Here is a 14620-nt window from a genome sequence, read left to right as displayed (position 1 = left end):
AAGCCCTGTGATACGAAGAATTCTTTTGTAATTTCAATAGCTACTTCCTAATTCACCTTTTTTTAATTTTATTTTATTTATTTTTTTTCTTTTGAAATCTCTGTGCTCATACATCTTACTGACTTAAGTCAGGCTTCCCATTTTGAATGACTATTTGGTAATCCAGATTCTCAGCCTGCTTTTTCTACATTATTTTCAGGCATGCCCAAGCAGATACATGGTAGAGCAGTTACTTCTGTTTAAACTGCAGAATTGTTTGTGGTCTAACTTGAAGATGAAAGCAAGAGTTTTTGGGGTTTTTTTTTCCCCCCTCTCAAGTTTGTTATACATTTATCAGTTGTGAATTTTCTGATATTTTGTATACTTAAAAAAAATTTTTTTTATGTTTCTATTTTATTTTTGAGAGAGAGAATGCTAGCGGAGGAGGAGCAGAGAGAGAAGGACACACAGAATCTGAAGCAGGCTCCAGGCTCTGAGCTATCAGCGCAGAGCCTGATGCAGGGCTCTAACTCAACGGGCTATGAGCCCCAACTTATGACCTGAGCCAAAGTCGGACGCTTAACCAACTGAACCACCCAGGGGCCCCAATACTTTGTAAACTTTTGACATAGTTGATACTCACTAAAAATGTTAGATTGATCCCAGATTGGTACTATCAGGGTTTATAGACAGAGCTCTTGATTGCATTTATGGCGTTTGGTTAACACAAAGAATGGTGTTTCTCAGCAAAAGACATGCAGTGATATTGCACATGCTTTTGGTGTTGTGTTAGCTTTGAAAACTCTATGAAGAAATTCACCTCTGTTACTAAATTTCATACATTGAAACTAATGTAAAATGTCAGGTAAATATCCTATAGATGTCTGTATGTGGTTGCATGACTTTGGCTTTTTTGTCTTTGCAGCTCGGGGTGTGGTTTTCTCTTGGCTGTGCCTGTTTGGCCTTGGAAGACTATGCAGGTTCGGCGAAGGCATTTCAGCGCTGTGTGACTCTAGAACCCGATGTGAGTTTGTTGGGTCTCCTCCTCTTCTCACAGCTCTGGGATATTCTCTGAGTTACTTGAATTGTACTATAGCTCAGTAATTTCCTGTGGGTACACAGTTTCAGTTATACAGAATGAATAGATTCTAGAGATCTGCTGTTCAACATTGTGCCTGTGGTTAACAGTACTGTGTTGTGTACTTACAATTTTGGAGAGAGGGTAGATCTCATGTTAAGGGTTCTTATCACAATAAAAAAAAAGATAAAAGATGGAAAAAAACTCAAATTTTCTATTATTTTATGTTAAAATAAAAAGAAAACCAATTGGAAGAAAATATACCTTTGACAGAAAGTCACACATTAAGGTAAATTATTTATAAATCTGGAAATAAGTTTTTTCTTATAATAACTAACTTATTCATGGAAAATAAGTTTGATACAACAGTTTTTTAGTTAAAATTATACTTAAGTACATAGCAAAACGTCGCATCTATTCTATCATTCAGTAACATGTGCTGCCTATGTTCATTGCATTATTAGAAAGTTCTTTTAGTTTACAGTCCTTTAATAGTTAATAGTTTCACTGAGTTGATAAATAATTCACATGTCATGTAGTTCCTCCATTCAAAGGTAAAATTCAGTGATTTCTTGGTATATTCAGCATTTTGTGACTGTCACCACGATCACTTTTAGAACATTCTTATTATCATAAAAAGAACCCCCCTGTACTCATTAGTAGTCATTCCTCATTTCTTCCAAACACCTTCCACTCATTACCCTCCACGCCATGCCCCAGGCAATCACTAATGTGGCTTTGCCTGTTCCGGACACTTCCTATACATGGAATCCTATGGTATGTGGTCTCTTGTGGCCTCTTTCACTTTGATCATTGTTTTCCCAGTTCACCCACGTTGTTGCACACATCAGTACTTCTTTCCGTTTTACTGCCAACTAATAGTCCGTTATATGGGCGTATCATGTTACTTACTCTTCCATTGTTGGACATTTGAATTGTTTACATTTTTTGGCTATTTTAATAGTCATTTACAGTTTTGTGAAAATAAATAGATTTATAGATTCATTTTGTGTAAATAAATAGATTTTTGTGTAAATAAATAGAATCACAGATATATGATTCTATTTCTCTTAGGTAATGTGCCTACTAGTAGAGTTACTGGGTATGTTAGCTTTGTGTTCAAACTTTTGAGAAACTGTCAGACTGTTTTCTAAATCACCATTTTACATCCCCACCAGCAATGTATGGGGGTTCCCGTTTCTCCACACTTTGGTAGCTCTTGTTATTATCTGTCTTGTTGATTCTAGTCATCCTTGGAGGTGGGATCTTGTTGTGGCTTCATTTTCCATTTCCCTGATGGCTAGTGATGTTGAGCATCTTTCCATATGCTTATTGGCCATTTGTGTCCATTCATCTTTGGAAAAATATTTGTTTGTTGACATCCTTTGCCCAGTTTTAAATTGGGTTAGTTGTCTTTTTATTGTTGAGTTGTAGGTGTTCTTTATACATCCTAGATACAAGACCCATATCAGATATATGATTTGCAAATATTTTCTCCCATTCTGTACCTGTTTTTCACTTTCTCGATGGTGTCTTTTGAGATACAACAGTTTTTAGTTTAGATGAGCCCCAACTTATCTGTTTTTTTCTCTTATTGCTCATGTGTTTGGGGTCATATGTAAGAATCCATTGCCAGATTTAAGGTCATGAAGATTTACCCCTATCTTTTCTTCTAAGAGTTTTATTCTTTTAGCTCTGACATTTATGTCCAATCTGCTGTTAAATCTGTTTATTAAACTCATCACACCTTATGTGGTTGGTGGATGTTGACTAAACTTATTACAGTGATAATTTTATAGTATATAAATGTATCAAATCATCATATTACACACCTAAAAATGAGACAGTGTTATATAGCACTTATTTCTCAATTTAAGAAGGCTATGCATCATTTCAGATAATGTGTTTTCTTTAGTCCTTTTTACAGTTTTCATGTTTCTGAGACTCCCAAGTTGTTCCCTTACTGTGTTCATGTCTTCTTCAAATCTTCGTATTAAGAACAACTATTTTGAAGTCTTTGGTTATTCCTACATCTCTTTCATTTCTGTTTCTACTAATTTTTCCTTCAGCTGTGGATGAATTTTCTTGCTCGTTCGCACGTCTGTCAAGAGTTTTAATTGTATCCTACACACCATGGATGCTGTGTTGTTGAGTTCCTGGGTTTTGTTGTTTTCCCTCAAGGAAGGTAGAACTTTATTTTGGCATTTGTCTAATTTACTTGTGGATCATCTTTATTTTAAGCTTTGTTAGGGTGGGTGTTGCATTGTCCTTATTCTGGGGTTGTAATCACGCTTCTCTGAGGTGTAAGCTTTTGGTGGCTGACCTTAATCCCATGTGTGATCCATAACAGTTCTCCACTCTGGTTGGTTGGAACTTGAACAGCTCCTAGCATTGTGTGGCCTCCAGAATGTCTGTTCAGCTCACAGCTCTCTGGCAATTGTTCTCTGCTTGGCCTCAAGAAGTTTTGCCCTGAACATGTATATCTTAACATTCAGCCAAGGACCCACAGATATACTTATTGAGATTTCTGAAGCTTATTCTCTGCACGGATCTCATTTCCCTGTTTTTTTTGTTTGTTTGTTTGTTTGTTTTTTGTTTTTTTGCCCTGCAAATTCTAGCCGACATTTGAGCCCTGAACTCTAATCTTTTTTTTTCTTGAGTGAGAGAGAGTGAACGTACATGTGTGCATGATCAGGGAAGCAGAGAGAGAGAGAGACAGAGAGAAAGAGAGAGAGAGAGAGACTCAAGCAGGTTCCTTGCTTAGTGTGGAGCCCAACATGGGGCTCCATCTCACAACCTTGAGATCATGACCTGAGCTGAAATCAAGATGCTTAACCAGCTGAGTTGGTTGCTTAACCAACTGAACCACCCAGGAGGCTTTGATCTCTTTTTCTTAATCTCAGTAAGACTTGCTTCGTTTGATTTTTTCCTCCCTGTGCTGCAGTCCTGAAAGTGCCTCTAGATGGAGGTGTAGGTTGATTGTTGAGACATCTCAGTTTACCTTCTCTTAAGGGTCACAGTTCCTTGCTGCTTGTTGTCCAACTTCTCAGAAACAGTTGTTTCCTAAATTTTGTCCAGTTTGTAGCTTTTTATGGTAACAAGGCTAGTCTGGTACTAACTGTGCTATGTCTGCAAGCAGAGGTCCATTGCCACTTGATTTTTAAATCATACATTTGGAACCTGAAAACTATACGCTGTATATTTTGTAAAAAGCTCAACAAAGAGGAACAAGCATAATTCATATCGTTCTTGTTAGAATCAACATTCGTGCGATGGCTTTAATTTATTTTTGTCATTGCACAGAGGAATCGGGAAAGAAATATGTTTGATTGATGAAATATGTAGGAATAACACTGGAGAACACATACTCCTTTATTCTCCTATCTGATGAAGGATGATGGTAAAATAGCAAAGCCTTTCAATATACGAAAAGCAGGGGCGCCTGGGTGGCTCAGTCAGTTGAGCATCCAACTTTGGCTTAGTCATGATCTCATGGTTCATGAGTTCAAGCCCCACATCGGGGCTGTAAGCTACCAGCACGGAGCCCACTTCGGATCCTCTATCCCCCCCTCTGTCTCTACCTCCCCCACTCATGCTCTCTCTCTAAAAAATCAGTAAATATTTTAAAAGGTATGAAAAACAATATTCTGCATAGCCTTGGATTTGTAATAAATCTAAATATTATGTAAATTATGTTGCAAATTGTCCAGTTATTTTGGAAATCTAAATTTGTAAATAAAATCTTAGCTAAGTTCCAAATTAGTGCTGTAAGAGTTGTGTGGATTTGCTGACCGTTTTTGTTTGAAATTATACAAGTGAAGTTTAATTCATTGAATTTTCTCCTACAACTTGAACATTCCTTATTGACAAGTCTGATTGTAAAGAGCACCTCTTGGACTCGGAAAATATGTTCTACTTTGGGTGGTAGCAGTTATTTTGCCGAAATGAGAGTGGTGTATAACTGGATTCCCAATCGTTTCAGAATGCTGAAGCTTGGAACAATTTGTCAACTTCCTATATCCGATTGAAACAAAAGTAAGTACATGAGACAAATATGAAGAACTCAGTTTCCAAAATGAGTGAGTTTAAAAAAATTTTTTTTAACAAATGAGATTTTCTTCCACTGAACACTGAACGTTGTGCCTTCCTTCTTTTCCTCTTGCCCATCCATGTCTTTGAATTAGAATGACTTAATATAGCCATTTGAATTCTAAACATAGCTTATTTCGTGAAAACACTTACCATGTAATAAAAAAAGAAGTATTGTTTGGAATCTTTATTTGATACTGAAGTTTTACATCCTAAATTTCATCGTATGATAAAAGTAAGCATGCCTTTAGTTGGTCAACTTCATTGATAGATTCGTATCAATTGCTTGATGTGTACTAGATATTACTGAGAAATATAAGTATGAACCAATGTCTTCAGGAATTATAGATTGAAAAAATAAAATATCACTGTATTATTTTAAAAATTGATTAGCATTAGAACTAGTATGTGGTAGAGGCACCTGGGTGGCTTAGTTGGTTAAGCGTCTGACTTCTGCTCAGGTCATGATCTCGCATTTGTGAGTTTGAGCCCTGCGTCGGGCTGACAGCTCAGAGCCTGGAGCCTGCTTTGGAATCTGTGTCTCCCTCTTTCTCTGCTCCTCCCCCTTCCTTGCTCACGCTCTTTGTCTCTCTCAAAAATAAATAAACATTAAAAAATTTTTTAAAGAAGTAGTATATTGTAAATATCAAATGGGAAATACAAAAAGAGCTATAATAGGGGCACCTGGGTGGCTCAGTTCGTTAAATGTCTGACTTCGGCTCAGATCACGATCTTGTGGTTTGTGAGTTCAAGCCCCACGTCAGGCTCTGTGCTGTCAGCTTGAAGCCTGGAGCCTGCTTCAGATTCTGTGTCTCCCTCTCTCTTTGCCCCTCCCCCACTCATGCTCGCTCTCTCTCTCTCTCTCTCTCTCTCTCAGTAATAAATAAACATTAAAAAAAATTTAAAAAAACAAAGAGCTATAATAATAGTGACATTCGTGGAACACTCATTCTTTTTTAAGTTTATTTTTATTTATTTTGGTAGAGATATAGAGAGAAAGTGGGGGAGTGGCAGAGAGAGAGGGAGACAGAATACCAAGCAGGCTGCACCGATGTGGGGCTCAAACTCATGAACTGTGAGATCCTGATCTGAGCTGAAGTCTAGAATCCATCTCTTAGCTGACAGCCCCCCAAGTGCCCCTAAAACACTCATTCTATGCCAGGCACTCTCTGGAGGTCTCAGAAGAGAAAAGGATTATGGTCCTGGTTCAGGAACACTTCTGAGAGAATGTTGGACTCAAGCTAAAATTTGAAGAATGGGTAGATGGACAGAGGAAAGCCTCTCAGGCAAGAGAAATGTGATCATATGCAGAACAAGTAAACTATACCAACTATAGATTATAGTGAAGTCTCTAGGGAGAGGGAAGGTTGGAGTCAAATGGCAGTGTGTTCTGATGATTTGACTAACAAGTTGAGACTATCCTGTTGGCAGTAGGAAGCCAGAGATTTCGGGGGTGGGCGGTGGGGGGGGGGGAGCGAAGTTCATGAAGAAAGAAGCTTTTGGGGAAGATTTATCTGGTGGCAGTGTGAGACAGACTAGAGAGGAAACTGGGGGCTGGGAACCCAGTCAGGAGACAGCTGTTGTAACAGTCCAGGCAGGAGATAACTAGCCTGGAAAAAGAAGGGGCCGATGCCAGTTTATAAAGGGGACAACCAAATGGCCTTATTGACTGGCCACAGAAAGCCAAGGAAAGGGAAGAGACAGGGTTGCTGTTGTCAGAGTTTACTAGTAAGTGAAGGAAAGGATGGATCTATTTCCATTTTCATTTGGCCTTGTTTTCAAGCTTAATTTTTCTTTGTGGATTCACAAGACACTTCTGAAGATATCATTAAATCCACATTACATAGAGATCATGAAATGCTTCTGCTGCCCTTGGATGACAAACTACATAAATAAAGTACTGTTTTTTCTACCGCTGTCTTCGGAAAATAATACCATGTTCTTGATTGCAACTGATTGTGTTAAAATTCCCTGGGGACCCTTTTGGTTTAAAGCAAGGGCAGGGGAAATCCCTGTCATAGTTGTAGAGTGATCTCAGTAGTTTTTTCTGGTAACCCTGATAATTTTGTATGTAGTGAGGCTCTTGTATGTACCTTCTCTTCAGCCCACTAGCCCTGAGCATTCCTCTTTTTCTCGTAGGGGTTCCTCACATTGTTTGACTTCTTTTGGACACTTTCTTGTCTTCCTGCACCTCCGTAAATAGGTTTTTGTGTAAAAGTGGGGTTGTAAGGTCAGAGGTGAATCACTGCTGTATTGTTGCCTTTTTGCTCTTTCCTTTCTTTGCTGCTGTTCCAGATGTAGCTCATTTTTGACTCATGAGATTGTTACTTCAGGGGTAAATTATGACCGCTCCTCTCAAAAGAATTCTATCCATGCCTAAAAGGAACCCTTCAAACCATGTCATCTGCCCCTTTCCTCTCTTGGGGTTCTTCACTAATGTGCTCTTTTTGTTGTTTCGTCTGGTTCCCTAGACGTCATGTCCTTTGGGAAAATCTTCCATCTTTCTGTATAACTTGAAAAACAAATTTTTTTATGTTTATTCATTTTTTTTTCTTTGAGAGAGAGCGTGAGTGGGGGAGGGGGAGAGGGAGGGAGGGAGAGAGAGGGAGAGAGAAAGACATAGAATCCAAAGCAGGATCCAGGCTATGAGCTACCAGCACAGAGCCCGACGTGGGGCTTGAACTCACAGACCATGAGATCATGACCTGAGCTGAAGTCGGACGCTTAACTGACTGAGCCACCCAGGCGCCCCTGTATAACTTTTACAGTGCAATGTCACAACCACTCTGGGCTTAATAAGTGAATCCTGAACTGAAGATCTTTGTGAAGAGGCCATACTTACTAGAAAAGAATTCATAGCAAAAACGTTGAGACCTGGAAATTGAGGTTAGAGGACCAGAAGACATGCAGGAGAAGGAATAATCCTTCCTGCCTAGGTTGCTACCTGTTGAGTTCTTTTCCGGCAAGATGACCTCACCCAGCCCCACACGGATGGGAGAACCCCAGGCGTGGTCCGCCACTGTTGAAGGCAGTTGCTGCCACATGGGAGGTGGGCTCTGGGAGTAGAAGAGAGAAAGGAAAAAAGACACATACACACATACACACATCCTCCCCAAACAGTTTAAGGCTGAATTTGAAGAAGTGTTACAGCAAGGGTACCTTCATTTTTAACTGTGAAGGTTAGTGGTCCAAGAGATAAGCCAGTCAGTCTGTTCCATAACACCTCTAGGTAAGTTGTTATGACATGGCCATACTTCTTTTCAAATGGTTCAGGGAGTGATTCTCAGGGCAGTGGCCTGGGATGACCAGAAGAACCTCCATTATCCCTTCCAGAATTTGCCTTGAAGTCATCAAGGAGGAGATGCCTTGTTGAAACACTGTGGGGCTCAGCAAGGAAAGGGAGGTGGACCTTGTAGTCTTAAATGAACAAACTCAAAATGGCTTTGGAAAAGGAGATTGGTAGCATACATTTGAAGGAGGTTACTGTAACTGTCCAGTAAAACATTTATGATCCATAAAGGAACCAGAGTCTTATCCAGCCAGGAGAATAAAGCCTAAGAATCTTTTTGTTGGATGAGATGTTTAACATTTCAAATAGGTGAAATGAAGTTCTGTTGATTTCCTTGTCAGTATCAAGTTTTTAATAGTCTTTTTCTCTTTTCTGAAGTGGCTTATATAAGACAAGGATTACTTTATGGTTTGCTATACCGTTTCTGTAAAACTGCCTAGCCTTTTTTTTTTTAACTTTAATTGATTTATTTGGCTATTTCTTTAGCTCATCTTTATTTGTTCATAGCATTCTCTTTATGATTTTTTTTCAAAAAATTATTAATCTTATTTGTGCCATTTTCTTTTATTCTAAATGGAATTTAGTTAGACATTTGTCTGTTTTACCTTATTTTTTTCAAAGAGCCAGCTTTTGGTTTTGTTAATCATTTCTACTTTTGTTTTTTTTTGTTTTTGTTTTTTGTTTTTTTTAAAGATTTTAAGTAATCTCTACACCCAATGTGGGGCTCAAACTCACAACATCGAAATCGAGACTCACATGCTCCACCAACTGAGCCAGCCAGGTGCCCTCTGGTTTTTCTTTATATTTACTTTCTTATTATTTTCTTCTTTCTTAAGTTTATTTGGTATTTTCTACCATATTAAGTTGAGTGTTTTCACTAATTATGTCATTTTTTTGTAATAAATGCATTTAAGATCATAAATTTCCTGCTACATACTGCTTCAGCTATATCCTGCAGATGGTGATAAATAGTAATTTTCATTAAGTTCAAAGTATTTTGTACTTTCTTGATGAATTTAAAAAAAATTATTATTATTTTTTTTTTAATTTTTTTTTTTCAACGTTTATTTATTTTTGGGACAGAGAGAGACAGAGCATGAACGGGGGAGGGGCAGAGAGAGAGGGAGACACAGAATCGGAAGCAGGCTCCAGGCTCCGAGCCATCAGCCCAGAGCCCGACGCGGGGCTCGAACTCCCGGACCACGAGATCGTGACCTGGCTGAAGTCGGACGCTTAACCGACTGTGCCACCCAGGCGCCCCCAAAAAAATTATTTTTGAGAGAGAGAGAGGCAGAGAGAGAGACAGCACGTGTGAGGGAGGGGCAGAGAGAGAGAGGGAGACCTAGAATCCAAAGCAGGCTCCAGGCTCTAGGCTCCGAGTTGTCAGCACAAAGCCACATGCAGGACTTGAACTCACAAACTGTGAGATCATGACCTGAGCCAAAGTCGGATGCTTAACTGACTGAGCCACCCAGGAGCTCCTTGATGATTTATTTTTGACAGAAGTGACCCCAATGGTGGGGCAAACTCACAAACCTCGAGATCATGACTTGACCCAAAGTCAGACACTTAACCGACTGAGGCATCCAGGCACTCGTAAATATTTTGTACTTTCTGATACGAATTTCTTTTCCCCCTTGCTGTGGTTTCCTTTTTTATTAGACATGCATCGTTAAGTTTCCAGGCATATATTTTTTAAGCTATTTAGTATTGATTTCTTATTTAATTTCAGAAAATATAGTCTGTATACTTTCAGTTTCGCTTTTTTTACACAAACAACTAGTAATTTTTGTTCTCAATAATAGTTAAATGTAATGACATATTTCATCACTTTCTTTTCTCACCATTGATCATTTATTGTATCCCTTTCTTTCTGGCTGAATTCCCTTTTATTTTTGTAAGAGAAGGTCCTTTAGTGGTTCTTATAAGATAGGGGCAGAAGGTGTAAACTTTCTTAGTCTTTGTACATCTGAAAGTGTTCGATTTTGCACTTATTTTTGAGTGGTAAGTTTAGCTGGTTGTAAAATTTGGGGCATGACAATTATTTTCATGCAGTGCTTTATTCTGTTGTCTTCTACATCTTTTGTTGCTAATGAAATATCTGCTATTCTCTCATTGTCATGCTTTTTTAGGTTTTAGGATTATCTTTTTAAATTTTTACTTAATTTTTTAGTTTATTTATTTTTTTATTTTAGAGAGAGAGAGAGCATGCAAGCAGGGGAGAGGGACAGAGGGAGAGAGAGAGAATCTTAAGGAGGCTCCACGCTCAGTGTGGAGCCTGATGTGAGGGTCCATCTCATGACCCTGGGATCATGACCCGAGCTGAAATCAAGAGTCCAATGCTCAATTGACTGAACTACCCAGGCGCCCCTGGAGTTATCTTTATGTTTTGAAATTTTGTACAGTATACCTAGGTGTTGGTTTATCTTTATTTATAATGTTCGGTACAAAAGTATACTTATGATCATAGAATTTAGGTCTTTGTTCAGTTCTGGAAAATTCTCAACTATTATCTTTTCGAATATTGTGTCCTGACATTTTCTGCATCTATCTGTTTACTCTGCCATGTCTATCAAATGTATATTTGAACCTTACATCTCATTCTTTCTTCTCTTTATTACTCTTTTATTTAAAAAAAAATTTTTTTTTTCAACGTTTATTTATTTTTGGGACAGAGAGAGACAGAGCATGAATGGGGGAGGGGCAGAGAGAGAGGGAGACACAGAATCGGAAACAGTCTCCAGGCTCTGAGCCATCAGCCCAGAGCCCGACGCAGGGCTCGAACTCACGGACCGCGAGATCATGACCTGGCTGAAGTCGGATGCTTAACCGACTGCGCCACCCAGGCGCCCCACTCTTTTATTTTTTAATCTGAATTCCATGTAGATTTCTCACTGTTGTCTTCCAGTTAGTTCATCAGTTCTCTCTTTGTGTACATTCTAGTTTTTTGTCAGCTATTGAGGGTTTTTTAAATTTGTTTTAATGTCTCTTTCAATTCCAAAATTTCCAGTTGCTTTTTATTTACATCTCCCTTTCCTTGTTGCGTTTCTACCTGTTTTGTTTTGCAATTTCTTGCTCCTTTTAAATTAAAGAAAATTTGTAGGCCAATTTGAGGTGGTTTGAGGTTGTTTGGGTCTCAAATTCTGTCTACTAACATGAATGACTAAGGACTGACAGAAAGTCCACATTAACATTTTATACATTAAGTTACATAGTTTATTTAGGTATGATTATTCATTATTATTCTCTTTAAAATCTGGTCTTTAATAGAGTAAAAGCTTTTAGGACTTTACAAGAAGCCCTCAAGTGCAACTATGAACATTGGCAAATCTGGGAAAACTACATTCTCACTAGCACTGATGTTGGGGAATTTTCAGAAGCCATTAAAGCTTATCACCGGCTCTTGGACTTACGAGACAAATACAAAGATGTTCAGGTAAGACATTCATATTTTGACTTTTCAACTTGTGATTGATGTTAATGCTTGATTATATGATTGTGATATTGACTAAATATGTATTTGGTTTTGGTTCTGGTTTCTGGCACAGAGCTCCAAAAACCTTTGGAATTTCCTAAGTGATGACAGCCATAAAGGTGTCTTTTGTTGAGTTAATGAGGTGACTTTTGGAAAGCACCTTAAGGATGGGGTTGGTTGCCAGGGAGTCAGTCATGTGATTAGAGGGTTGGGACTTTTAGTCCCATAACCTCCATTCCCCCTTTCTCCATGACCTCCTAGGAGGGAAGAGGGTTTGGAGATTGAACTCAATCACCAATGGCCAGTGATTTAATCAATTTGTCTTTGTGATTAAGTTCCTGTAAAAACCCAGAAGTATATGGTTTGAAGAGCTTCTGGCTTGGTGAACACATGGAGGTGCAGGGAGAATGGTACACCCTGAGAGAGCATGGAAGCACCATGCCTTTTCCCACATATTTTGCCCTACACACCTCTTCCATCTGGCTGTTTCTGAGTTACATCTTTTCAAAATAAACCAGTAATCTAGTAAGTAAAATGTTTCTTGGAGTTCTTTGAACTGCTCTAACAAACTAACCCAACCCAAGGAGGGCATTGTTGAAACCACTTACAAAGCACAGGTGATGACCGAGACTTGGAACTGGCATTGGAGGTGGGGAGCAGGAGGGGTCGGCGCTTGTATAGGACTCAGACCTCAATCTGTGGGATCTGCTGTTCTCTCCAGGTAGATCGTGTCAGAATTGAGTTTGTAGTGTGGGGAACTCCCCGGCCTACACGCATGTGTGCACATGTGCGTGCATGTGCGCACGTACGCACACACGTCAGGATTGGTGACCAGAATCATCTGAATGATATAAACTGTTTCCTTGGCTATACATAGGAAAATTGTGTTGAACACATGTAACGTATAAAACGAGTGTTTTTTCTCTAGCTGAATATTCTTCATTACGTATTCTGGCATTCCAGTGTCAAATATGTTTGTTCAGTCACAGACTGAATGTTACCGTGACTCAGTTAAGGAAATCTGTTATGTGGTTTATGTATATACAGTGGGCTTGCAGAAATGAAATAGAATGATGTTTGTGTGATTTACTGCTTTGGTTATCTCAGTGTAATAGCTGGAGCAAGTCCCATTCTCATTTGTTCCCTCATTGGACAAGCATTTACTGCCCACTTGCAGATGTTTTGAACAATATAGAAATGAAGCCTAACATTTTCTTTGCAGTGTTTAGTGATATTGTCCTCTTGGTGAGATGCAGTCAGAATGGTTGACTCTAACACTGTACAAAAAACACTAGATTCTTTCAGAAAATATGGGAAACTTGAAGCCACTGGGTTTGTCACCCAGCAGGATGACATATACAAGATCTTGTGGTTTAATTGTAGGTCAAGACTGTATAAAGACAGGGCTGTGCAGGAGCCTGTGGGTTACAAAGTCAGGGGGCTTGAAAATACAACACTTTGCATGAATTGGTACATGCTATTTAAAATGTTGAAGCTGGAATTATGAAAAAACCAGAAGTAACTTCTAATGTGTGATAATACCTCTCTATTTTTATGACCTATTATCTGTACTCCAGCTGTTCTGAAATTTACCTTATACGGGCCCTGTCTTATAGCCCCAGCCCTTGATGTATGCATGGTCTCGCAAGCTCAGCCAAGTGCCTTTAAGGCTCAGGTTCTAGGCCGTTCACTTGAAAGGTCTTTTGGCTTTGAGTAGAAACATATCTACTTCCAGGATGTATGTCAACCCCTTTGAAATAGTTTTCTTCTTCTTACACTTTTTTTTTGTCCTTGCTAAATATTGTACACTGACCTTCCATTATAGAAAGAAGGGACTTGAATTTTATGGATCAACTGAAATGTGAATGGAGGCATGGCAGAATGTTCCATCCTGGAGAGGAATGGAGCCCTAGCAAATCTGTTTGCATGGTTTCCTGGCAGCCTAATATGTGTCCTGTTGACAGAGCTGACATTCTCTGTTGAGGCACCTCCTTTTCTTCTACACTTAGCCTGTTGATAAAGGGCACCGATGAGGCTGTGAACAGATCTCGATATGTCACCAAACCACTGGGATGGGACAGAGATTCCAAAGTACTTATCTCTGGTTTACTTCAACTGTAATTTTTTCAAGGATCTTTCTTCACTAGAAAGCATTCTGTAAGCTGTTCCTAAAATCTCAGGGAGAAGGTAAATAATTTACATTGGTATTTCATTCCAATTTATACTTGAAATAAATTGTGTGTTTTTTCTTTCACATTTAAAAAATGTGCATCAAAAAAAAATAAATAATAAAAAATGTGCATCAAACATTCAAATCCAACACTCCTCATTTAGACACCACCGCTGGCTCAATTCCAGCATTCTTTAGAATTACAAACTGTCAGAGCAGGAAGGGCCTGTAGAGCAGTCCCGTGGGCTCGGCGGGATAAACCACCATGGGTTGGAAAGGAGCGTGAAGCCCCGCTCCTGCCTGCACCAGAAGGGTTGCTTCTCCGGTTGTCAACCTGCTCTCCTGTCCTGCTGCTGTTGCTGCTGAGATGTCACGTCTCCCTGAATTGTCTTAGAATTGGCTCCTTGGCCAGTCCGATGCCATTAATCTTCCATCACGTGCCTCCAACTTCTAACTGATCTGCTTTTCTTTTGGATGCAAGTGGGATTTCCCTTCCAAATCCATATTTTACTCATGGCAATCCTTCATATCTGCTAAGGA

General features: G+C 39.1%; 1 protein-coding gene across 1 annotated transcript in view; it reads left to right on the top strand.

The window, feature by feature from the left end:
• The window catches only part of TTC27 (tetratricopeptide repeat domain 27), a 188164-nt gene that overhangs the window by 144888 nt on the left and 28656 nt on the right, over positions 1-14620 (top strand). The window contains exons 14-16 of the mRNA XM_045054699.1: positions 905-1003; positions 5040-5092; positions 11706-11871. Coding sequence (XP_044910634.1) covers positions 905-1003; positions 5040-5092; positions 11706-11871 — 318 coding nt within the window. The remainder of the gene's footprint in view (positions 1-904; positions 1004-5039; positions 5093-11705; positions 11872-14620) is intronic.

Source organism: Felis catus, chromosome A3 (genome assembly GCF_018350175.1).
Source record: "Felis catus isolate Fca126 chromosome A3, F.catus_Fca126_mat1.0, whole genome shotgun sequence".
Lineage (NCBI taxonomy): Eukaryota > Metazoa > Chordata > Mammalia > Carnivora > Felidae > Felis > Felis catus.
This window is presented reverse-complemented; position numbering and strand designations above follow the sequence as displayed.